Source organism: Ambystoma mexicanum, chromosome 5q (genome assembly GCF_040938575.1).
Source record: "Ambystoma mexicanum isolate Mex_15411 chromosome 5q, UKY_AmexF1_1, whole genome shotgun sequence".
Classification (NCBI taxonomy): domain Eukaryota; kingdom Metazoa; phylum Chordata; class Amphibia; order Caudata; family Ambystomatidae; genus Ambystoma; species Ambystoma mexicanum.
In genome coordinates, this window is record NC_090933.1 from 446,395,116 (window position 1) to 446,418,839 (window position 23,724).

The window sequence follows — 23,724 nt, forward strand, 5'->3', positions numbered from 1 at the left end:
CTTAGTCTGACGGCCGGGGTCTATTGTTCGGTACAGGTCTTCCCCACACCCCCCCTCCTCCCCCCACCTCCTTTGGAGGGAGGGCAATAGAGGACTCAATGTAAGACTGGGCTTCAGACGGGTTTTCAAAAAAGTGTGCTCTTCCTGCATGCTGAATTCTCATTTTGGCTGGGAACATCAAGGCGTATGGGATCTGTCGTGCTCTGAGGAGTTTCTTAACCGGTTCAGAAGAGCGCCTATTTGCCTGGCCAGAGGCCGAGAAATCTGGGTATACAAGTATACGGTTCCCCTCATATTGCAATGTACCGGCCTCCCGTGCCAAATGAAGGATTGTATCCCTGTCTCTGTAATTCAGAAGGCGGGCAATTATTGTACGTGGCGGGGCTCCTGGTTTGGGTACCGGTGCTAGAGTACGGTGCGCCCTCTCCACCAGGAAATGTTCAGAGAGCGATTTGGGCCCGAATAGGGTTTTGAAAAGTTCCTCCACGTGCTTCTCCATTTGGCCCCTGCCGAAGGATTCCGCCACTCCGACCACGCGGACATTGTTCGTCCTCGACCTGGATTCGAGGTCCTCACATTTGCTCTGTAGTTTGCTCATCGTGTCTTTGATACAGGATATATCTCGACTGTGGTGGGCAATAGTATCCTCGTTCACACTTATCCTGCTCTCGGTCTCCGTGACACGCGCACTTTCCGGGTCAATTCTGGCCCTCAATGGTGGCAACTATTTCGTCCAGTTTAGTGTTCACTGCAAGGAATCCGTTCTGTACTAGTGCGGTCAATTTATCTTCTCTGTCCACCACGTCTAGCTCGCCCTGAGCACCCTCATCCGGATGTGTGTCCACCGGCATAGCGTGACTAGTCGTGTTGGTAAATGTGTCCATAGGGCCCTTCTTCCTGCCGGCAGGGGTTTTGGATGCCCTGTTTGACTTACTTGGTTCCCCCATGCCCGCGGCGAGCCGCGCGTGTAAAGTGTTTGTCCAAGGAGCTCAGGAGGGTCAAAACCTCGGGCCAGGGCCAGCGCACCCCCAAGCGTCAGGGTCCGTAAAGGAGGTTCGGCCAAGCCTGCAGGGCGTATCACAAAGGGCCGCGTCGCCGCAGTATGGGGGTGGCGAGGCACCACCTCAATCAAATCGCCGAGCTGCCCGGCACGTTCCAATCGGCCTAACAGAGTGTTTACAGGCCTAAAGAGGCGGGTAGGGATCAGGACCGCAGCCCCAGATTAGCGGATCTTGATGAAATGTTTGCACTGCAACACCTCCCCCCCCTCCCCCCACCTCTCGCTGGCCGCTTACTTGTTTGTCCAGCTCAGCCGCCTGTGGGTCTATGCTTGGGCGAAAGCCACGATACTCTGGGATCAACGGGAGGTGAGTGTCAAGCAGGCCGGTGTAGGGGCAGGCCAGAGCGGGGGCTTCCAAGGATCGACGGGCGCCTCCAACCGCCACCACGTGAAGAGAGCAGGCCGGACAGCAGGGCAGGGCGCAGGCCTCCAGCATAGACTCTGCCCACTCGCGGCCCTGCAGCATTCAGCAACCACGGCCTTTGGGTAGATTCCCCTGGTGCTGCGCGTCGGCACAGCACCGATGCTCGCGTCGGCGGATTTGTTGACAGCCAGATCTCAGGAGTCCGGTACCGCAGCAGGCCCGGATTTTCACAAGTCGTGGACAAGTACACCGGCAATCGCTACAGCAGGCTTCAGCCCTCTAGACGGCCTATGAACAGATCTTCAAACGCAGGATCTTGGGTGATGGAGGAGCGACGGGTTTAGGCGGCCATTTTCTACATGCGCAACAGCGCCCCCGCAGTCCCTTTTGAGAGGGTGGGAACCAACATTGTTGGTCCCCTAGAACCTCCAACTGCCTCAGCCAACCAATTTTTCTGATGCTTGTTAATCTGCTTAGAATCACATGCTGTGCATGTTGTCCGACATCCAGTGGTAACCGCAAAGTATTGCATCTTGTCTTTCGGGGATCGAAAGGGGACGACTGCATAGGCGTGTCTGTAACACTATCCCAATCATGACGTGTGTAGTACCCAAAATCCCTCACATGCCGAGGTCCCTCAGATTGTTTTTTTCCGCCCAGATAACTGGTTGCCCTATAGCGGAGCTCTTACTAGAGACATTGTTTATCTTACCAAATTGTCGGTTTATTCCCCGTTAAGTCACTTCGCCCAACAAGAACATCTTCAACGAAGACTACAGGGAATTGTCTACGGCTGTGGATTTCAGTGCCTAAGATCCGGCGGCCGGATTTTCCACATTGTTGGGCCTTCTGGCTGACCTATACAGTAGGGAGAGTGGGGTCGGGGTGGCCATATGGTTTAGTATGTCTTTCCCCTCTTTTCTCTGTCGGTCTGGTCATCCTTCCCTTTTGCTATGGAAAGGACTCCTTTTAGGTTCTGCCCCCAGTGTAGGGTCAGACATCCTTGGAAGGACGAACACAGGACGTGTAACGTCTGTCTCCCCCTAGAGCACAATGAGAAGCGGTGTGCGGCGTGTAAACTCCTTTGGCCCAAGACCCTCAAGGAGCGCTGTGTAAAGTGGTGGGCCGCGTACGGTATGTCACGCGTGGAGCCCCACCGCCACGCCAGCTGAAAGACCAAACGTCCAATGCAGATGTTATAGACCTTGAGGCGGACGCTTCTAGGTCTGCCACGCCCGTCCCCGACCCTTCCAGGCTCGACTCTGGTCTTGCTACAAGGACTACACCTGGCGACAGGGGCGTATAAGCGCATCGCACTAAGTACACCACCCCTATGCCAATTTCGACGCCTTTGTCGAAAGAGCCAACGGGGCCGCTGAAAACTTCATCAGTTCCCTCGGATCGTTCAGATCCAAAGCCTTCCCCCGCATCCGCAGCAGCGTCTTGCGACTGGGCAATCGAAACAAACTAAGGGCGCTACTCCAAAACCTACACGTGTTGAAGTTCGGGAGCCCGACGCTTAGATGATTTCCAAGGCCTCAGTAGGCCCGAAAACTACTGTTAGGCCTCTACCCGGAAAACCGACCGCTAGGCCCCCTAGTGCCTCAGACGGTATTACAACTGCCGACAAATCATCGGAGCCTTTGTCTCACGACGTTTCGGCTACTATCGAAAGTAGCATCGGAATAATCTCAGCGGCGGTGGGCCTTACTCCGGTTCAGCCTAAGGTTATGGGCCAAGCTGCGGAAAATATTTCGACGTATTGGGTTACCGATTCCGATGAGGCTTACGTTGATAGTCGGGAGCCTTTCTGACACCCTGAGAGGTTCCTTTCGACGCCACAGTGCGGAGAACTTTGTTTCTCCTCGCGTGGGCCCATTTGGGTCCTCTAAATGGACTACTGAAAATTTGAGCGTTTGTATGGATTGGTTGGAGCAGATTATCAGTTCTTCGGATCATCCTCCCCCGAAAAGGACTCCGGTAGACCCTAACCTCCAAATTCAGGAAGATCAGTCATGTTGTCCAACAAGACGTGGTCCATATGGACACATATATAGAGACATCTATAATGAAGAAGAAGCCTCTTTTCTCAAACTAGCAGGAAACCCAGCAGGAAGGTTAAGACCCTTGGATACAGCAAGATCAGGACACTGATATTTTGTGCTTACTCTCCTCCGTCCACCCCGGCTCACCAGGCCTCGCCTGTGGCTGACCAAATGGCTTTCAACTCCATGTTGAAAAAAGCGGCTGAATACTTCAAAATTGCCACTCAAGAGGCGGTACCTGAGCAGGATTTTGTGGAGGATATTAAGGAAAAACCTCCGGCTAGTCAATCCATCCCCCTCCTTAACTCTGTTAAGAGACAGGTAGCTCCCTCATTGGTCTCACCTGCTCAGACACGGGCAGTGAACGCGAGAGTAGAAAAAATAATTTTGACCACCTCCTTTTGCCTCTCTATATATTAAAGGGCACGCCATCCCAGAGTCGCTGGTAGTGACGACCACTCGAAAGAGGGCAGGGGTACCCCTTGCCACAGGAGAATCACCACCGGACAAGGAGTCTAAGAGTTTGTATGCCCTGGGGAAACGTGTCACGTCAGCAGCTGCATACACCATTCGAGTTGCTAATGCTACGCTATTAGCAAGCTATGCTGATGCCCAATGGAATTTGCTCCAGGAAGGCCTCCAGGAGGTTCCTGAACCCGCCAGGACAAAGCTTCTTGACATTGTTTCTGAAAGAAGACTGGTTAACCAGAATGTGGTGAAGAACACCCTGGACACTGCGGAAACTGCAGGTAGGTCTCTTGCACAAGGGACTCTACTGAAAAGACACACATGGCTGCGTACATCAGGATTTAGGCCCGAGACTCAGGCCTCCCTCATTAATAAACCCATTGAGGAGACTGACCTCTTCGGGAAAGCAGTGGATGAAGCGTTGAAGACAGCCAAGCAGGAGCATGAGACTATAAGGTCTTTGCACCAAACTACACACATCCTCCTCCCAGAGGGGTGATAACTCTCGGCGGTCCTTTCGAGGGAAAGCCCGTGCTGGACAAAACTACGGCACGGGTAACTTCAACACAAATCAAAAATCTGGAAGCCCCACTTACTACCCCACAAGGGATCAGAAACGTGGCAAAGGTAGAGGCAGAGGCCCCACTCCCAGAGGAGCCACAGCTTCTGGTCATAAATGACCACCAAGTCCAGGTCCCCTCCCATATCTCCCCAGTCGGGGGACAAGTAACATCTTTCCTCAAGGCATGGGAGGGGATAACTTCCGACCAGTGGGTCTTAAAGACGGTCGCCCGCGGTTATTGCATGGAATTTGCCTGACCTCCACAATTCAGACCGCTGCGCTCACGGCGTCTTTCACCGGACCATCTGGAGATCCTGATCCAAGAGGTGGAAGCACTGCTGGGAAAGGATTCCATAGAAGCCGTCCCTATTCTTCAGGTAAACAAGGGTATTTATTCAGTGTACTTCCTTGCACCCAAAAAGGATCTCGCCATGCGTCCTGTTCTAGATCTGCGCCCAGCGAACAAGTTTATAAAACCTCCAGAAGTTTTGCATGGTAACACTGCAGGAGGTGATCCCATTGCTGAAACAAAGGGACTTCATGGCAACATTGGACATGAAAGATGCATACTTTCATATTTCCATGTTGCCAGCGCACAGGAAATAACTAAGGGTCATGATCCAGGACAGATGCTATCAATTCAAGGTACTCCCCTTCGGCATCGCCTCGACATCAAAGGTGTTTACCAAAGTCCTGGCAGTGGCAGCAGCACACCTGCGCAGACTATCAGTCCCAGTTTACCCTTACCTCGACGACTGGCTCATTACAGGGGGACTCGTTCAACGCTTGTTTTTCAAACACCCAAAAAACTGTAGATCTCCTCTTCAACCTGGGTTTTTCAATCAACGAAAAGAAATCCAGCTTAGTCCCCAGCCAAGTAAAACAATTTCTGGGAGCGCTAATTTGGACGGAGGACGGCCTCGTCTTCCCCTCCAGCGAGAGGGTTCACAACATGCTCTCTCAGATTCCTCAATATGTAGCCAGTCGGGAGGTGACGGTACGCAAGGCCATGCGTTTGCTAGGGATGATGGCGCCATGTATGTACTAGTTTCCCCACGTACGGCTGCGCATGCCTCCCATGCAAGAGTGGCTCAACAGCCAGTGGTGTCAGGCCAGCGGACAATGGGAAGATCTGTTAGTTGTCTCGCCAGCCCTCGTTCTCTCTCTGCAGTGGTGGTCAAGAGAAAACCTCTTGTAGGGCAAGACCTTCACCACCCCTGCAGTGGAAGCCACTCTCACGACCGACTCATCTCACGTGGTGGGGGGCTGACCTGCTTCAGCAGACAGCGCACGGAGTGTGGTCCCGTCAAGTAGTGTCCAATCATATAAACTTATTGGAGCCATTAGCGGTGTTCAAAGCACTGAAAGCCTTTCAGGTGCAACTGCAAGGGAAGAGTGCTGGTCCTAACCGACAGCACTACAGCAATATATTACCTGAACAAACAGGGGGGCCACTCACTCTCCAGGGCTATCCAAGCTGTCCCAAAACATTTGGATATGGACTCTCAAACACAAGATGTTTTTGTTGTCCCAACATGTTCCAGGGGAACTCAATCTTCTGGCAGATCTACTCAGCAGAGATTTTCCTCTGCCAGAAAAATATGAATGGCGACTGCACAAAGACATTGTGTCCAATGTCTTCGCAGAATGGGGTTTCCCAGAGATCGACCTGTTTGCTACTCAGGAGAACGCCCAATGCCAAGACTACGCCTCCAGGTACCCCCAGAACCGATCCAAGGGGATCAGTCTCTGGATAACTTGGTTGGGTAAATGTGTCTACGCTGTTCCCGCTCCACCTGCCCCCCCTCTCCCCCCCTCCCCCCCGACTCCCCTTCTGAACAAGATAGTGCACAAGATGCACCAGGAACCAGTTACCATGATACTGCTGGCCCCCATGTGGGCCCGCCATCCCTGGTTCGCTCACCTGATGGAAATGTCCCTCTCCCCACCAGTGAAACTACCCTGCCGGTACAACATGTTTCAGGACAGGGGGGGGGGGGGGCGGGGGAGACCCTACATCCATGCCCACAAACTCTGAACTTGGCGGCTTGGCTCCTGAGGTCCTATAGTTTGGACACCTGCAACTCCCTCAGAGGTGCATGGACATACTCGGGGAAGCTAGAAAACCTAATACACGTTATTGCTATACCAGCAAGTGGAAACGGTTTGTCATCTGGTGCAATTCCAAGGGCGTCCATCCCATCGATTGCTCACCCTCGCACATTGTGCTGTACCTATCCCACCTGTTGGACACTGTTAGTCTTCAATTCCCTAAAGGTTCATCTGGCTGCTCTGTCAGCCTACACCACATCACAACAAAGTATTGTGGTGGAAAATACCGGTGATTAAAGCCTTTATGGAAGGGGTTAAGAGGATTTATCCTCCAATCTCTCACCCAGCCCCTGGATGGGACCTGAATGTGGGTTTGACCAGGCTCATGGGAGCCCCCTTTGAGTTTATGCATAAAGCAAGTCTGAAAGACCTGACTTATAAGAGCCTTTCTAGTGGCTATCACTTCTATCAAATGGGTTAGCGAACTACAAGCTCTTTCTGTTTTAGAATCCTTTGTTACAGTCCACAAAGATAAGTTAGTTCTGCGCACACATCCCAGGTTTGCGCCTAAATTCATCTCGAAGTTCCATGTGAACCAGTCAATCGAACTACCCACTTTCTTTCAGAACCCTACTAACCTGGCCGAAAGAAGCCTTCACACAATAGACGTGCGCAGGGAAGTCATGTTTTACCTGGAAAGAACGAAACCACTAAGGAAGACTAAACAATTCTTTGTTTTAGTGGTAGCTGGTAGAGAAGGGGATCCTGTCTCTAAATCAGCTATCTCAAGGTGAATTGTCAAATGCATCATACTATGTCACACTCTTGCTAAGAGAGAACTGCCCTTCAAGCCTAGAGCACAATACTCTAGGCACTGGGGCATCCATAGCATTCATTGCAGATGTTCCTCTTGAGTCCATTTGCAAAGCGGCAACCTGGAGTTCTGTACACACCTTTACAAAACACTATTGGCTAGACACTCATTATAGGTCTGATTCTCAGGTGGGACAAGCAGTACTAAGACATCTTTTCTCTACTGTTCCTTCTCACAACCAACCTCCAACTCCGGGTACTGCTCACTTGTCTATGCACAGCATGTGATTCTAAGCAGATTAACAAGCATCAGAAGACTTGCATTACTTACCGTAGTAGCATTTCTGATGATTGTATCTGCTTAGATTCACATGCGCCCTCCCTATCCGCTCGGGGTGGAAGGAACATCGACGTCTTACTACTTTTTCTTTATGTACTCGCTCACTAAAGCCTTGGGCTCCCTCATGGCAGAGAAAATACAATCGGAGGGACCTTGGCGCGTGAGGGACTTTGGGTACTACACACGTCTTGATAGGGATAGTGTTAGACACGCCTATGCTGGTGTCCCCTTTCGGTCCCCGAAAGACAAGATGCAATACTCCGCGGTTACCAATGGATGTCGGACCATATGCACAGCATGTGATTCTAAGCAGATACAATCATCAGAAATGTTATTACGGTAAGTAATGCATGCAATATTGGTTGTGGTAGACCATGCTACCAGGTACCCTGAGGCAATACTTATGAGAACTGTTAATGCCCAAGCAGTAGCTAAGGCCTTCCTTGGTATTTTTTTTACCAAGGTGGGGTTTCCTAAGGAGGTTATCTGATAGGGGTCACATTTTATGTCCCACTACGTGCAAACCATGTGGAAAACCTGTGGTGTGACCTACAAGTTCTCACCAGCCTACCACCCCCTAGCCAATGGGTTGGTGGAGAGGTTTAACAGAACTATGAAGAGCATGATGGGTGAAGAAAGTGGGACCTTCTACTGGCATGCATTTTATTTGCTTATAGAGAGGTGCCTCAAGCACGAGTGGGTTTCAGCCCATTTGATCTACTCTACAGTAATCCAGTCTGAGGCTCCTTCGCCCTGATCAAAGAAGGGTTGGAGAGTGCTCCTTCCCTACAGCCAGTCAGTGTTCCCGACTATATGCTAGGCCTCAGGAGGAGGATGGCCTTAATGATGACTGAAGCATCAGAAGACCTGAAAACTGGTCAGGTTCTGGTCAAGCATCCAGACCAGTTAGTATTGATTATGGTTCCTACAAGGCAGAGGGCATTACAGGACAAATGGATTGGACCCTTCAAGGTTGTAGGCAAACGTGGAGAGGTAAATTATATAGTGGACTTGGGCAACCCCAAGGGCCCCTAGGGGTCTATCACACTAATTGCTTGAATGATTATATTTCTAGACCAGAACTAGGTTTGCGTTTAGCCTCAGATCAAGAAGAGGAGGAGAACGAGTTTCTCACCTGTTCTCCTCAGGGGACAACCTTCAGATGAAACAATTGAGGGAGTTCAACTCTCCTCATATCTGACACTGCAGCAACAGGAGTGCAGGACGACTCAGATCCTTGGACTGGTTGTACCAATCAGTCTTAAAATGACCTGCATTTTAAGCTATACCACGACGAGCTGTGACCTTCCTAGGCTGCAAACCGCCAATACCCTGGCACCTTTAGGCTGAGTGCTGTGCAATGTCTTCCCATGAAAGAATCTGGCTGAAACTTCGGTGGACTCCTGCTGGACCTCCAGAAGCAAGATTGCGCTCCTTAGTCTCCTCACCAGAGCTCTGGACCGATATAGTGAGGCGAATCGATCAGACAACCTTTCTTCATCTGGTACCTTGCAAAGGGCACCAAATCCACAGAGCTGCGGAAAGCACCAACAAATCCTTTGCTGGGTGCCTTTCCTTTCGACTGCTGCATTTTTCCATCCAGTGTCCTTTTTTTCGTCACCACGACCAAGAATCCAGAGACAGGGTCATGTTCTGCTGCATCGTGAAGGCGTCAGTCTGCAAGCTCTTCTTCACTGCTGAGGTACTGTGTGGCTTGAGGTAATGCTTACCTGAAGTATGTCGCTCCTGTGTGGCTAGGGTGGTGATTTGTGTAGTTGTGAGATCGCCCATACTGTTAGCACAGGCCTAATGCTGGAATGCATCTAGGGAGCCTTCTATGAAGTCCCTGAAGACTTTACCAACTCTAAAGGCGGTTACTTACATGTGACACAGGAAATCCTCTGGAACTCTGACTTTCCTACAGTTTGTGATTTACTTTGACCTGCCTAATGTTGGCCACTGGACCGCTAGTGTCTCCCTTCTGCCTATCAGACGACTCAAGCTCTAGATTAGGGAAGGACTTCGGGTTCTGTAAAGAAAATATTACAAGTGTTGCAAAGTACTACTTGCTATGGGTTGGTGCTGGAACTGTATATTCTCAAACGTTAAGTGTTAGAAAGTTATTACTTGTGAATTGATTGCCATTCTGAAAAATACTACATAGTTATTTACTTCTGAATTGTGTTCTACTATTCTAGAAACTAATGTTTGTAGTATAACTGTATTATTGCTTGAAACTGAATAGGTTTAACAGTTTATTACCCATATGGTCTGCTTACCTTGAATTGCATACTTCTATTCTCAGTGCGTTATATACTTTGCTTTACTTACCATAAATATTGTGTTAGACTTCTCTAAACAGGTAAGTGCTATTATAAGTCAAACACAACATAAAACTGTTTGCCTGTGTGGTATATATCAAGTAAACCATTATTTTTACAATATATCAGTGTCTGTGTTTCCTTGGACCAGATGTTTGCTACAAGTTCTTTGCACCTTCCTACAGCCCTCTCTCCCTCCGAAGATAAGCCTGGCTGCTCTGCCATAGCTGCCCCTTTAGAGTGGTACAGGCCTGTACTAAGCGTTTGAGTTTCTGTATTGCTCGAGGTATAGTTTTATAAAGGGCCTTTGAGTGGACTTTAGAAAAACTGTCCTAACAGTATGCATGACCATTCATGTTTACATACCCCCTAGAACTTTACTAATGCTCCTTTTTATGTAAATTCCCTGACGGTGTTAATATTCAGATGTTTATTTGTGTTCTCCAGTCGGCTTGGGGAGCTAAAGGTAGATATTGGTAGCCGTTGATATTAAGATAGCCAGGTTCTTCAAGGCCCTATCCAAGCGCTAAACAACTCCCAGCAATTTCAAACTTTGCATACTCTCAGCCGTTCCGAACTCTGCATATTTATGTGCAGTTTATTTCAGTGAGAACATCCAGAATTTACAATAAAACATTTCAAATCAACAAAACACCTTTGTAGTAAAGTTAGATACAATACATTTAAATCAGTAACCATATGTACTGCCTTATAAAGTGGAAGGCCACTATATCTTCAGGAGTCCTTTCCTACCAGCTAAAGTAGGCCCAGTGTCGCAATTGTCAAAGTTCAGGTAAGCATCAGAGTCTGGAGGGCAATTCTTGAAATTGTCCTATATAGAATGAGCTTTGGCAAAGCCAATTCTTTGGATACAGTTGTAGAATAAAGCACCTTTTGCCTTTTTGAAGGAAGGTAAAAGTGTATATGGATACTCTGCCAATCCCACTGCACATGTTGCTGTCCTCGGAGGGCTGTGTGGCGGGAGAACCTGACCTGAAATCCACCAATTACAACCAGGCAATGGAGAGTTAGGGGGAGAACTTTGCACCCATACTTTCCTTAAGGTGGGAGGGGGGAAGTGAAAACTGGTATTCAAGATTGCACCCGTAACTGAATTTTTGTGTGCCCACGCCTAGGTTACTAACTCTTGTTGGGCCACTTAATTCTGCCGTTGGTCCCGTCGATGGTGTGGTAGGGACCATTGGTCTTGTCCTCTTGACTAGGAGAAATGAAATTGATACAGTGAGTAATGTTTCTTTTTTATGTGCTGATGCATGTCTTTTCTCTTTGCAGATAGTCCAACATCCTTCAGGAATTTTAAGACCTATGGCTACTTTACCACAGACCACAACGCAGATTGTTCAGAAACTTGGAGAAAGCAAAGTGTCTGTTAATCAGATCCAGCCCAGGACCTTTCCAGCGGGTAGGGGAAAGATCAGTTTAAAGTGAAGCCAGGGGAAGCCATTTGAACAATCAAATGTTTATTTGAAAACACCAGAGTTTATTATTATTTTTTTCTCATTCTGTAGACTTTTAAATGTTGAACAATTCTGGACAAAAAAAGCATCAATACTTAATTAAATCCTTTGGCAAATTGGGTTTGATAGATTGAGAAGTGGGCATCGGATGGAAAGATATTGTTCCATTTAAAAAAAAAAAAATAATATATATATATATATATATATATATATTCTTGGTTTGTCATGCTGTGGGAACACTTTCTTGGTAGTTTGTCATGGTTGTGGGGAGGGGGATGTTATTTGACCCTGTATTTTGAATAGTCTATGAAAGTCACAGCAACCCACACTATCATTTTTATTGCCTGCAATCCCTTTCATCATGCCACCTTAACCCAGCACCTCCTACTCCTAGACGGTTTTAGATGTGTTTTTGAGATGTTTTTTCTTTTTTGAAAATTCAGTTTTATTAGAGTTTTTAAGGTCACGACATTGACAGAACAATACAACCATTGAAGTGCGTATAGAATCATCACACCATGGATCTTTGGATAACAATATCAACGGGGTCCAACACAGAATTTTGACACATTACATACAAAAGGTAGTCCACTTATAAACGCTCAAAAACGCAAGGCCCCACAGCTGCAAATTGGGTCCTCAGTCCCATCGGGCCCCCTCAGTCTCCAGAAGGGGGTGTCCCGCGGGCAGTGTTCAGGCCCAGCAGTCTGTTTTACGGTGTTCATGTCCCTCAGGCTGCTCTCCCATATTTGTCAAAGAAGGGAAGCCATAGGGCCTCAATGTTAGTCTTAGATTCATCGATCAGATGGGTCAGGAATTCCATATCATATGTGGCCTGTAATTTGGAGACCCATTCTCTTTCCCCGGGGGTCGGGGTGACTTCCATTTTTGGGCCCAACATGCTCTGGCGGCGACTGGCATGACCTGTACCATGTGATTGTGCTTCACCTTCGGGCCTCCCTCTACCTCAATGCCAAACATTAGCCAAGGGGGTAGGGTTCTTTCAATTCCATCAACCTCTTTTGTCCAAGACAGCACCTCACTCCGATAGGTTTGTACCACATGACACTTCCACCACATATGCACATAGTCCCCCCTTTCAGTGTGGCACTTCAAACAGTGCGGATCATAGCCCTCTCTCATCCTGGCTATCCTCTGTGGAGGGTAATGCCATCTATGAATCAATTTCAAGGCCTGGTAGCGGCATTGGGGCGCGGCTGTGAAGAGGTTGCCCTGTCTACAGATCTTGGTCCATCTCCTATCGGTGATGGGGGTATCTAGGTCTTTTTCCCATTGTACCTGAGCAGACGGGGGATCCCGCTGGGCAGAGGGCAGCAAAAGACCGTAGAGCCTCAGCAAAAGACCGTAGAGCCTCGCTATCGCACCTTTCGTCCCCTTATGTGATTAGAAATTTCTCAATCTGTTAAGTCTCTCCTGAGAGTATCTCCCCATCTGTTTTCAGTAAGGGCTCTCTTAAGCTGTAAATATCGGAAGGGAGAGAGGTTGGCGAGACCCAGAGCGTCCTTCAGATCTCCCAGCGATATAAACACTCCATCCACCCACAGCTGCCCCGCCCTGCTAGGACCTGCTTCATACCACTGTTGGAAGGCTAATGGTTTGTTAATTCCATCCCAGAGTGGAGGAGCCCAGATGCAGCTTAAGGGGGAGGGCCATGTCGTGAGCCATCTAAGATAACCCCCCTCTTTCCATATTGACCACAGCACCCCCAGGACCGGATGATTCAAAATTCTCCTCTGGATGCGTGCCTTGGGGACCCACAACCACTCGTCCAGTGTAACTGCAGAGAAAAGCACATTGTCTAATGCCACCCACTGTTTCTTTGGGCCCATCACCAAATGGTCGACCAGAACTCGCAGCTGTGATGCTTTATAATAGGTTTCTACGTCTGGAAAATTAACTCCCCCCTCCCCCCCTCCCCCCCTCCCCCCCCCCCCCCCCCCCCCCCCCCGTCTCATCTTTGGGTCTTATAAAAGTTTCCTAGGTGATTCTATGGGATTTTCCCGCCCAGAGATAGCGGAGAAGGGCCCGCTTAACCTCTTGAAGGAACAGCTTCGGTATCCGGGTCGGCAGCATTTGAAATAAGTACAAGAACTTGGGGAGGATAACCATTTTTAATGGAGTTGAGGCGTGCTATCCAGGAGAGGCCAGACTTCGTCCATCGCTCGAAGTCCCGCTTAATTGCCAACCACAGGGGGAGGGTAATTTACATTGAAAAGGTCTGCTAGATCTGGTGGTATCTGGATTCCTAGGTGGCAGAGTCCCTCCGCTTGTTCACAGAACGGGAGGTCCTCCTTGTATTGCCTCTCTACCTCCTCGAGCTGACCCGCTATAAATGTGACTGACTTTCCCAAATTAACCTTATAGCCCACGAGGGTCCCATATCGTTCCAGGCTATTCAGTGCCTCAGGGACTGATTGGGATGGATTGGAGAGATATAGCAGCACGTCATCGGCGAATAGGCTCATCTTACAATTGATTTCCCCTATCTTAATACCTTGGATTTTGTCGTCCCCCCCCCCCTAATCGCTATGGCCCAGGGTTCCATTACAAGTGCGTATATAAGGGGAGACAATGGACACTTTCCAGTGGAAGGGCTTCTGCTCCAACACCATTTACTACCAGTCTTGCTGAAGGGTTAGAATAAAGGGCAGCCATCCATCCTCGCCATCTGGGCCCCATCCCCAGGGACGACGAAACACCCTCCATAAAGGCCCAGCTCACCCTGTCGAACGCCTTCTCTGCGTCTAGGGATGGGAGAAGAGCGCCCTCCGCTCTGACCCCTTTCGAGCTTAATACGTATGGTTTTGCGCATGCTGTCGGCCCCCCGTCTAACACAATACCGACTTGATCTGGGTGGATCAGTCGGGGGAGACATTTTTCTAGGCGCGTCACAAAGATCCTGGTGAAGATCTTTGCATCAGTGTTCAATAGCGGGATGGGCCTAGAAGAGCCCCATTCTGCCGGGCCCTTACCAGGCTTGGGTATAACCGTAATATTGGCCTGCAAGAATGTCGGTGGAATGGTTTCCGGGGTCTTAATTTGAACAGCTTAGTTAGCGGTTGTATGAGCACCGATTGGTATTATTTAAAGTTGGCTGTATAACCGTCCCCCCCTGGAGTCTTACCCACCTTTTAACTGTTTAATAGCGCCATCCACCTCTTTCTCTGATATTTCCCTTTCAAGAGCCTCTTTCCGGTTCTGTGAGCTTGGGGAGAGGTTAGTCCTCAAGGTATCGCTGGATCTCATCCTGGGATTCACCATCCCGTTTAGTGTAAAGTACCTTATAAAACCCCGCAAATGACTCTGCTACCTGTTCGGTTTTTGGTTGGATGTTACCCACCCCATCTCTGATACCCTCCACCCGTCTGCCAGCTCTGTTTCCCCTCGGCCTGTTTGCCAAGAGGGTTTCGACCTGGTCTCTCTTCTCGAAATATCTCTGCTTTGTGTATCTAATTTTTTTTTTACCACCTCTCCGATTAGGACTGTGTAGAGCTTTTCTTTTTTTCCTCTTTTCACCCAGAAGGTTTTCCCGATTTACATTGCCCTTGATGAGCAGTGCCCTCATCACCCTTAGGTCTTCGCGAAGTTTAGATTCTATGAGTGCCCTCTCCCGCTTCCTCCTCGAGCCCTCTGCAATAAGGAGACCCCGGAAGGTAGCCTTTGCAGCCTCCCAAACTACGGCCATTGGGATCCCCACCCTGTGTCATTTGTTACGAAGAAGGCTTCTATTTCTTTCCGTAGGAATTCTTTGAACACCTGGTCTCTCGTGAGGGTATCATTACAGCGCCATCTATATGACTTCGGGGCGCCCTGTAGTCGCCAGTCCATAACGAGAAGTTCATGGTCCGACCAGGTCACTGACTCAACCGTGGGATTTCCAATCCCCCCCCCCCCACTTCCTCTGACACCAATAGTAGGTCAATTCTGGTATGTTTGGTGCGGGGGGAAGAAGAACGTGTATGCCCCAGGAGTTTGCCAACATTTTCGCCATACATCCACCCAATAGTATTCTTGTAAGAGGTCCCTCATGGCAAGGTTATCCTTAGTGGGTGCCTTTTGGCCCTGCCCCCTTAGCGGACCACCAGTCTAGCCGGGGGTCTGTGATGAGGTTAAAATCTCCCCCCAGAATCATCGCGCCCTCTGCACTTTCGGCCATAACTTTAAGTACTTTATGGATTAACCTGATTTGGCCAACGTTGGGTGCGTACAGAGTGGCCAGTGTAACACGTACACCCTGGGATAGTCGCTTAATCCCCAGAAATCATCTCCCAAAGCCCCTTTTCAACTCCACATCGGTGAGATGCATTGATTTTCCAAGCAAAATGCCTACTCCCTCGTTCTTAGAGGATTTGCGAGGCCCAAAAGTTCCTTCCCATCTCCTTTTCTTTTATCGTCGATTCCGCCCCTCCCCTATAGTGTTTCTTGTAAGAAGAGGACTGATGGTTTTTGTTTTCGGAACATATTGCTTGTGAGAGAACGCTTGTTCTGAGAGTTTAGGCCCTTTACGTTGAGCGTGCCAATCCGGCTTTCAACATGATCGTCACTACCCTTACCCTGAGAAATTGCAGTGTGGTCCCCCAGCATCTTTTCTTTTCTTGACCCGCAGTTCAATGGCGTAGTGTTCTGCTTACCCTCATCCCTCCTTCTCCCTAACCCTTGTCCCCGGTCTCCTTTACCCATTTTGTAAGGCGTTCGTCTGTCACCAACAACGAACCACCAGGGTTACTACTCCGGCCCCGGGAGTATTGGTGATGTGGAACATTCCCTCCCCACCTCTGTTCAAAAGCTTTTCTCAATTATGGTTAAGATCAGGATCCCAGTAGGGGTTCCCTTCCAGTGTTTCCCCCTTTGTGCCCACAACATGCAACCACGCCCGCTGTAGACATCTCGGCACATAGGCTTTCGGTGTGAGTCGGAGAGGATCTCCCCCAAAATTGGAAGTCGGGTATAAGTGCCCCTCAAATCACAACACTCCCCGAGCCTCTCACCAGGCAGGCTCCCAACTTCGTGTCATATCCGTTAAACAGAAACCTCGCCAACAGTGGCACCACCCACAGACATGAGAATTACCCCCCGCCCCCCTGGAGGTCGTGTAAACAACTGCATTACAGAAAATAATATTGTGGCTTTTCCATTATGATCATGGGGGTCCGCTGCGGCCGCCGGCGGATGTCTAGTTTTCTGGAACTTCCGGGTACCCTTCACCTTGTGCTTCCCTTGAGTCAAATCAGGGCCCTGTGGAGCCCGGGTAGGGTCCCTGTCAGTCCCGCTGTGATCCTCAACTAACTCATCCGTGGCTCTTTGGATGTAGTCTTCCGTCACAAGGTGGTGGCCCTCACCTTGCCATTCGAATGCCAAATAGAACGGGTGTCCCCAGCGATATCGGACCCCCTTCTCCTGTAGCCACCTGGTGATTGCCGATCATTTTTTCCTCATCTTCAGGGTGTGGGTGTACAGGTCCTGGTAGATCGTCATCCTGGAATTACTGTATTGTATGTCTGAGTTCTCGCCCTCTCGAGTATCCTTGCTTTATCCCTGTAATAGTGGAATCTCGCGAGGACCGAGCGCGGACCCTTCCACCTCCACCAGCCTGATGGACCCTGTCGATCAGGACTGTTTCCCCAGAGTCAGTTCCCAGGACAATCCTTGTATCCTGCACCTTGCCATCTAGGCTCGTCTGGGTCTCCCCTTCCACCTCTGCCAGGCCGAGGATCCGCAGGTTGCTTCTCTGTTCGCGGTTCTCCATATCGTCCACCTTGAGACTGAGTTCCCCCTCTCGGTGTTGTATCTCTAAACCTTGCCTCCATTTGCGTCTCCAGGAGGACGGAAGATACCTGGTTGTTTTCAACCCCCTCCATTCGGTCCTCCAGGGTGGAGACTTTCGATGTGAGGTCGGATAGCTTGGCTCCCGTGTCTGTTCTCATCCCCTGATTTCATCAAGGATTGTCTGGATTTTGTTTTACATGGTGTTCATGTCGGGGGCCTGGGTGGAGGAGGGTCCGGTCTCCATCGCTGGGTCTCTAGGTGTAAATTGATATTTCGCTAGGGTTTCTTTTCAACTCATGGGCTGCATCTCCCCCGAAACCTCCATAGTTATTTAGCGCCACTGGTAGTTTCTACCTGGATCCGGAGCTCAAATCCCCCCCCCCCCCTCAGTTCGCGTGGTAGACTATATGGTAGGCAAGTCCTTGTTTATTTCGCTTGTCGAGGATTCCAATAGACCCCAGGGCCCAACTCTACAGCCACCGGTGCATTTTAATCCTTCAATATTCCTGGGCTAGCCCGCAGTGATGACCTGAGTGGTGGTCCGATGCCTTCGCTGCCGGTATGTTTGGGGCCCCAGGCGGTGACCTGGTTACGCCTCTGAATTTGGTGCAGTAGGTCCCCTCCTACTTTGGTAACCCCGTGTCTGTGCTTCCCATATGTGGCAAGGGGGGGCAGCGACCCTGGGGGGTGGTCCATGTCACCCGTCCTACTATTTGCTAGTACTCCCGATTAGGCCACGGTAGGCACGGAGGGCCTGTTGTGGTACCGCTGGAGTGTTAGCTCGGGTCCAGCGGTCTGCGCCAATGTCCGGGGCTATCCCCAAGGAGCTGGGGCAGGGTGGCGGAGCGAGGGTCCCCCTCACTGAGGTGTCCTGTGCAACCCTTAACTGGGGGGACAGGCTCATGGAATCTCTGCCTCCCACAGATGCTCACCCGAGACAGTTCTCCTTGCGTAGTGTTGGGAGGCTGGGGAGGGGCCCAGGCGCGCTCCTGCGTCGGGCCGGGCCTAGGAGGAGACAGGCCAAGGGGAGCTACGGCGGTCGATGGGTGATCCCAGCCGCGGCTCCACCCGCCGCACTTCCCCCGGTGTCAGGCGATGTTGGGGCCCCAGCTGGGTGTAGAAGAGAGGAGGGGCCCGGGCGTGCTGCTGCGACGGCCCGGGCAGATCAAGGACTCCGCCGGTGGAGGTGAGGGGAGCGAGGCAACGCTGTGGGAGCACCCTTAGTAGCAGGGTCCCCGGCGTGCCTCTGGTTGCACGGTGTCTCTGCCTGCTCCTTCCTCTTGAGCCGCTCTAGCTGTGAAGGGTGGGCGGGCCCCTCGGCAGGAGATCTCGCGCCTACAGTGCCCAGGGGAGCTCCGGTTCACCCACTCAATGTCCCGGCCGGGGCACAGGCGGCCCAGCAGGCCGCAGCTCCGCACTCTGCCCATACTGTGCGCGAGGCAGCTCTGCGTTCCCTGTCTTGCGTGTGTTGCCTGGCTGGGTGGAGGAGGGGAAGGCGCCAGGTTCCTCCAATGGATATCTCCGGATCGGGAGCAGCCCCAAGTCTCGGCCAGGTATCTCTGGGTTCCCTGTGGCTTCAGGGAGCTGATTTTCCAGGATTGGAGGGGGGAGCCTATCCTTTTCCATCTTGCCTGCGCCCCCTGGTGGCCTCCACATTGTTTCTTTTTATGGGGTATATTTATGGGGCAACTCCCACACCACAAATCAAAAGCAAAACACCCATATACCTAATGATATCATTCAATCTATCACTATCTATGAAGCATATCATGTAGATCTATCACCCCTGCGCCATATAGTTATGAATTTGGAAATGTGTGTACCAAATTACAAGTCATGCCACCTCACTCTGTGGCCCAAATGCTTTTCTTCCCTAACCGTTCTTTTTCCCACACATTCTAAACCCCAGTTTTAGAATGGAAGATTGCAAACGCTTAAATCCCTCAATCTATATACCTTTTCTTCTTTGGTTATTTCCACCCTGGTGACATAGAAACACAGGTCTATAGAATACTTTAGATACCTCACAAAATACTCTTAATGTACAGAATTGTGCAGCCTCCTGGACATGACAGAACACTAACTTCACAATATACTTTGCATGGGGTTTACTTTATAACATGTAGCACCTTGAAACCTGACCGAGTCATATCCTTGGCAATACACGTTCCATGAAGATAAATTTAAATAACATGCAACACTTTTTTGTTGACAAAGGCAATTTCACTAATGCAGCACTCTTTATTTTATCTCCCTGTGCACTTGGTGATGCTAGTAGTGTAATAGCACAACAGACTTTTAGGACGCCGAAGCTGCCGTCAGTGGACGCTCCCTTCATGTCCATAGCGGCCTCGGCCTGCATGCCGTGATGAGCCCAGAGCTTTGTCTTGCAGTCTTTTAATGTCTTCGGCCGAAATAGTTTGCAATGCTGTAGCCCTTCCTGCTAATTGACCTGACGACCCCAACCCAGAGCCTGGTGAGACCCACTAGACTGAAGACCTGCATTTTGAGCCATCCCATGCTGTGCTGCAACCTTACGGGGCTGCACTACCACAATACCCTGGGACCTCGAGCCATTGTGTAGTGCACGGTCTTCTGAAACTTTGTGGGCATCCTGCTGGATATCCAGAGGCGCGATTCCAAAAATTCCTCTCACCCCCACCAGAGTGCTGGACCTTGCAAATGGCGAGAATTCAACCAGCGATCTGTCAAAACTTTACCATGTGATCCTTGCTGCAAAAGTCCTTCCAGTGTCCTGTCTTCTGACTGAAGGAATTCAACGACCAGTATTTTGGCCGCAGATCCTGAAGTCGTCCTGCTGCAAAATCTTCTGTGCTGAGGTACTGTGCTGGCTTGGGTATTTACCATAAGTCTCCTGTGAATTCTGTGTAGTTTTGGGGTGTTTTCTGTGATAGGGAGTCCTCTCGTCCAGTTCCCCTAGGCCCCTGCTGGAATCCTCTTAGGGTGTCTTCTGTGAAGCCCCTGGATCCTCAACTCTAAAGTAAAGTACTTACTTGTTCTAACAGTCTTTCTTAGGAACTCTGTTTGCTACTTAAGAACCTATCATGATTGCCTGTAGGACACTAGACCCTAGTGACACCCCAACTCCACCCCCCTTCTGCCCCCGAGAACACTCACGCTCCAAGAATAAGGGAAAGACTTTTAAAGGATTTGGCATTTAGCTTAGAAAAGCGAATACATGCTTAAGTTACTTACTTGCAAAAGAAGTTGGTTGGCAACTGTAAATGAGTGAACAGTTAAAAACGTTATTACTTACCTTAGAAATCTTCTGCCATTCTGAAAAGTATATGTACCATATTTCTTTCCTCAAACTGTTTCGCTGTCCTAACAGAAAGTAGATGTAAAGGGTATATTACTCACCTGTGAATTTTGTTGTGCCTCTTCCCAAACATAATGCTGTTTGTTTCATTTCACTATTCCTGTTAGGATAAATGCATGAGTGTCCCCAACTGGGTCTTGCGTCCCCTGACTTGCTTTTAGCCTGTCCCAAATGCAGACTTATTTATTTTATTACAAAATATTTTTATTGGCATTTTGAGATGTACATTACATCAGTGACAATTTCCCTTCCAACTGATTATCTCTGCCATTCTGCAATTTTAATACATATTCGATTATTTCCTGGAAGGAAACATCCCTCAGGACAAAATAACAACATTAACTAAACATAAACTATCTTCATGTTCAACGATTATGGAGTCTGTAGCACCTTATGTCCAGCTGGTGGCCTATCCATGTCCCTGTAGGTGGGAGACGGGTGGGGTTGGCATTCTTTCCCTTTGAGACTCGTCACCCCCTTCTCTTTATTGTGAGCTATGGATTTGTTGCGGCTGAGCGCCGTTCATCACATTTCTAGGCCTCATGGGGGCATGTCGTCGGATGGTAGGAACATGTCTCTCACCACAGCTTTCCATGCCTCAAATTTAGCGTTGGTGTCCCCATCACCCCCCCACATTCCCCAATCCCCAGGCTTCTGTCTCTGCAGCCGTCCATCGCTCCATTTCCCTTTTCCACCTCATGTATTGGGGGGCCTTTTTTGGACTTTCATGACATTGCCACTTCCCTTTTTGCTAGTATGCATGCCATGTCCATCACCCGGACAATGTGTTTTATTTTGCTTAGCCTGGGGTATGTGCCCAGCAGACATTCCTTCATTGTCCATTCATATCGGGTTACTCCGCCCTTCTCACATGCTTGGTTAACGTTGGCCCAAAAACTGCCCGCTTTTGCACACTCCCAAAACATGTGTATTAGGCCTGCTTCATCACTAGTGCACCATGGGCAGCGTGCCTCTGCCTGCCGTTTGAAGCTTGCTACCCTTTTTGGGGTCATGTACGTTCTGTATAGCACGTTTTGCTTGGATTAGCCTGAACCTGGCGTTTCTGGACACTGACTTTGGGAATTTCAGCGCTCTCTCCCATTCATTGTCGGATAACCCCTCACTGATGTCCGTCTCCCATTTGGTCCTTAACGTGGCTCCGCGGGGGTTGGGCCTGTCGTTTAGCTGCGCATAGATTCTCGACACTGGCCTCCACCCGTCGCTCAGGTTGTACATTTCTGTCACTAGGGGGGTCGTTGCTGGTTCCTCTGGCCAGCCGTCCCATCTCTCCTTAGCCACGTGTCTGAGTTTCTGATACCATAAGAACTGTCCCATTGGTAGACCCTCCATCTCGTGCAGTGATTCCAGATCCCTAAATTCTCCCTCCTCGTACATGTCTCCCCAGGCGTATATACCCCATCACTCCCATTGCCTAAGTATGTTAACCACGGCTGGAGTCGTTCTCATGCTCGCCATTATTGGCAGATCAGGGGAGTAGGGGTTCTTTAGATGTGTGATGGTCTTGACTCTTTCCCATACCAGTCTACCCAGTTTGGCCAGTAAGGGCGCTCCTCCGGCACGATCCGGGGGCACCCATATTATCTCCTTGAGATACATGGGTTTGACAAGCTCACTCAGTAGGCCTGTTTCATTGGTGACCTCATCTGATAGCCATTTAGTGACATGGCTGAGTTGGGCCGCCAAGTAGTACCTTTCAAAATCCGGGACTTGCATGCCCCCCTTATCATAGGGGAGGGTTAAAACATTCAATGTGAGTTTATGGCGTGTTTTTCCCCTATGAAGTCTCTGATCTGAGCTTCTAGCTTTCGGAAGAAAGGCGGCCTGATGTAGTGGCAGATGGTTTGGAAGAAATATAGGTAACGTGGCAGTATGATCAGTTTTGCTATCGAAGCCCTTCCCATCATTGAGAGCGGTAACCTTGACCAAAATTTCATTGAGTTGTGAAGCCCTTGAGATACCGCCTGTGTATTCTGCTCGTGTGTGAGTTCAGGTGTGTGTCGGATCTTGACCCCCAAGTATTTAAACCTGTCCTGTTGCCATCTTATCCCAACCTGCGGTAGGCTGTCTATTTCCACCCCTCTCAGGCCTGCCAGTGGGAACATGCAGGATTTTGGCTGCTAAAGTGTATCCCCGAGTACCGTGCAAAGTTATCCAGTACTTCCAGAATTGTAGGGGCATTATTTTTTGGGTCTGTTAGGTAAATTAGGACATCATCCGCATATAGCGAGATGACGTGAAACCCCCCACCTACTCTTATTCCAGCATCCCAGAATTGTTTCCTTATATAGATAGCGATTGGCTCCAACCCCAGTATATAGAGCATGGGGGAGAGGGGACAGCCCTGTCTGGTGCCTCTTTGTATTTCCCAGGCTTCCGATCAAATGCAGACTTATTCTGTTTTAGTCATAAAGTCTAACACTGGGTTTTGCTTTCCCTGGTCTGTTTTAGACGGACACAAAACAGTCTTAGGTTTACACCTGCCTTTAAGTTGCTTATAGCTCATGTAAAAGGTGTATAGGTCTTACAGACCTTGAGTATAACTGTTATCCTAAAATAAGTTAGTTATTGCTTCTCTGTGAACTGAAAAGCAACTGTAATTGAATATTACACCCCACGGTGCAACTCCCCTAGAATAACTGTTATCCTGAATGAGTTACAGGTTTATACTGTTCCTAGAATCTGTTTCACAAGATCAGAAAAGTATATTGTACAGTTGATATTACTATGTGATTTCTCTGACCGTCACGGTACAACTGATGGGTCTACTACCCTGGTATTACTGAAAATAATATCTCAAAGTAACTATAGGTTTTGACTTGCCTAGAACTCCTGTTGGGTGTTGCAAATAAGGTTCTATGATTTGGTCTGTGCACCGCCAAGCTTAGTGTTGGTTTTTTATAAGTGTGGTTATATAGTGTGATGGTACTTTTTCCCCCAAGATTTATCTGGTCCTACTTGTATTTAAATAAACCATTTATTTGTACAATACATAGTGTTTCAGTGTTTATTTGGACCATTTGTATTACAATTTCATTTGTATTACAATTTCATTTGTACTGATTCTACAGCCCTC

At 49.4% G+C, this 23,724-nt stretch overlaps 1 protein-coding gene across 2 annotated transcripts in view; it reads left to right on the top strand.

The window, feature by feature from the left end:
* The window catches only part of LOC138497449 (transcription initiation factor TFIID subunit 4B-like), a 927,656-nt gene that overhangs the window by 326,680 nt on the left and 577,252 nt on the right, over positions 1–23,724 (top strand). For both annotated transcript variants that reach the window (XM_069620942.1, XM_069620943.1), the window contains one exon: positions 11,319–11,448. In XM_069620942.1, the coding sequence (XP_069477043.1) occupies positions 11,319–11,448 (130 nt within the window). The remainder of the gene's footprint in view (positions 1–11,318; positions 11,449–23,724) is intronic.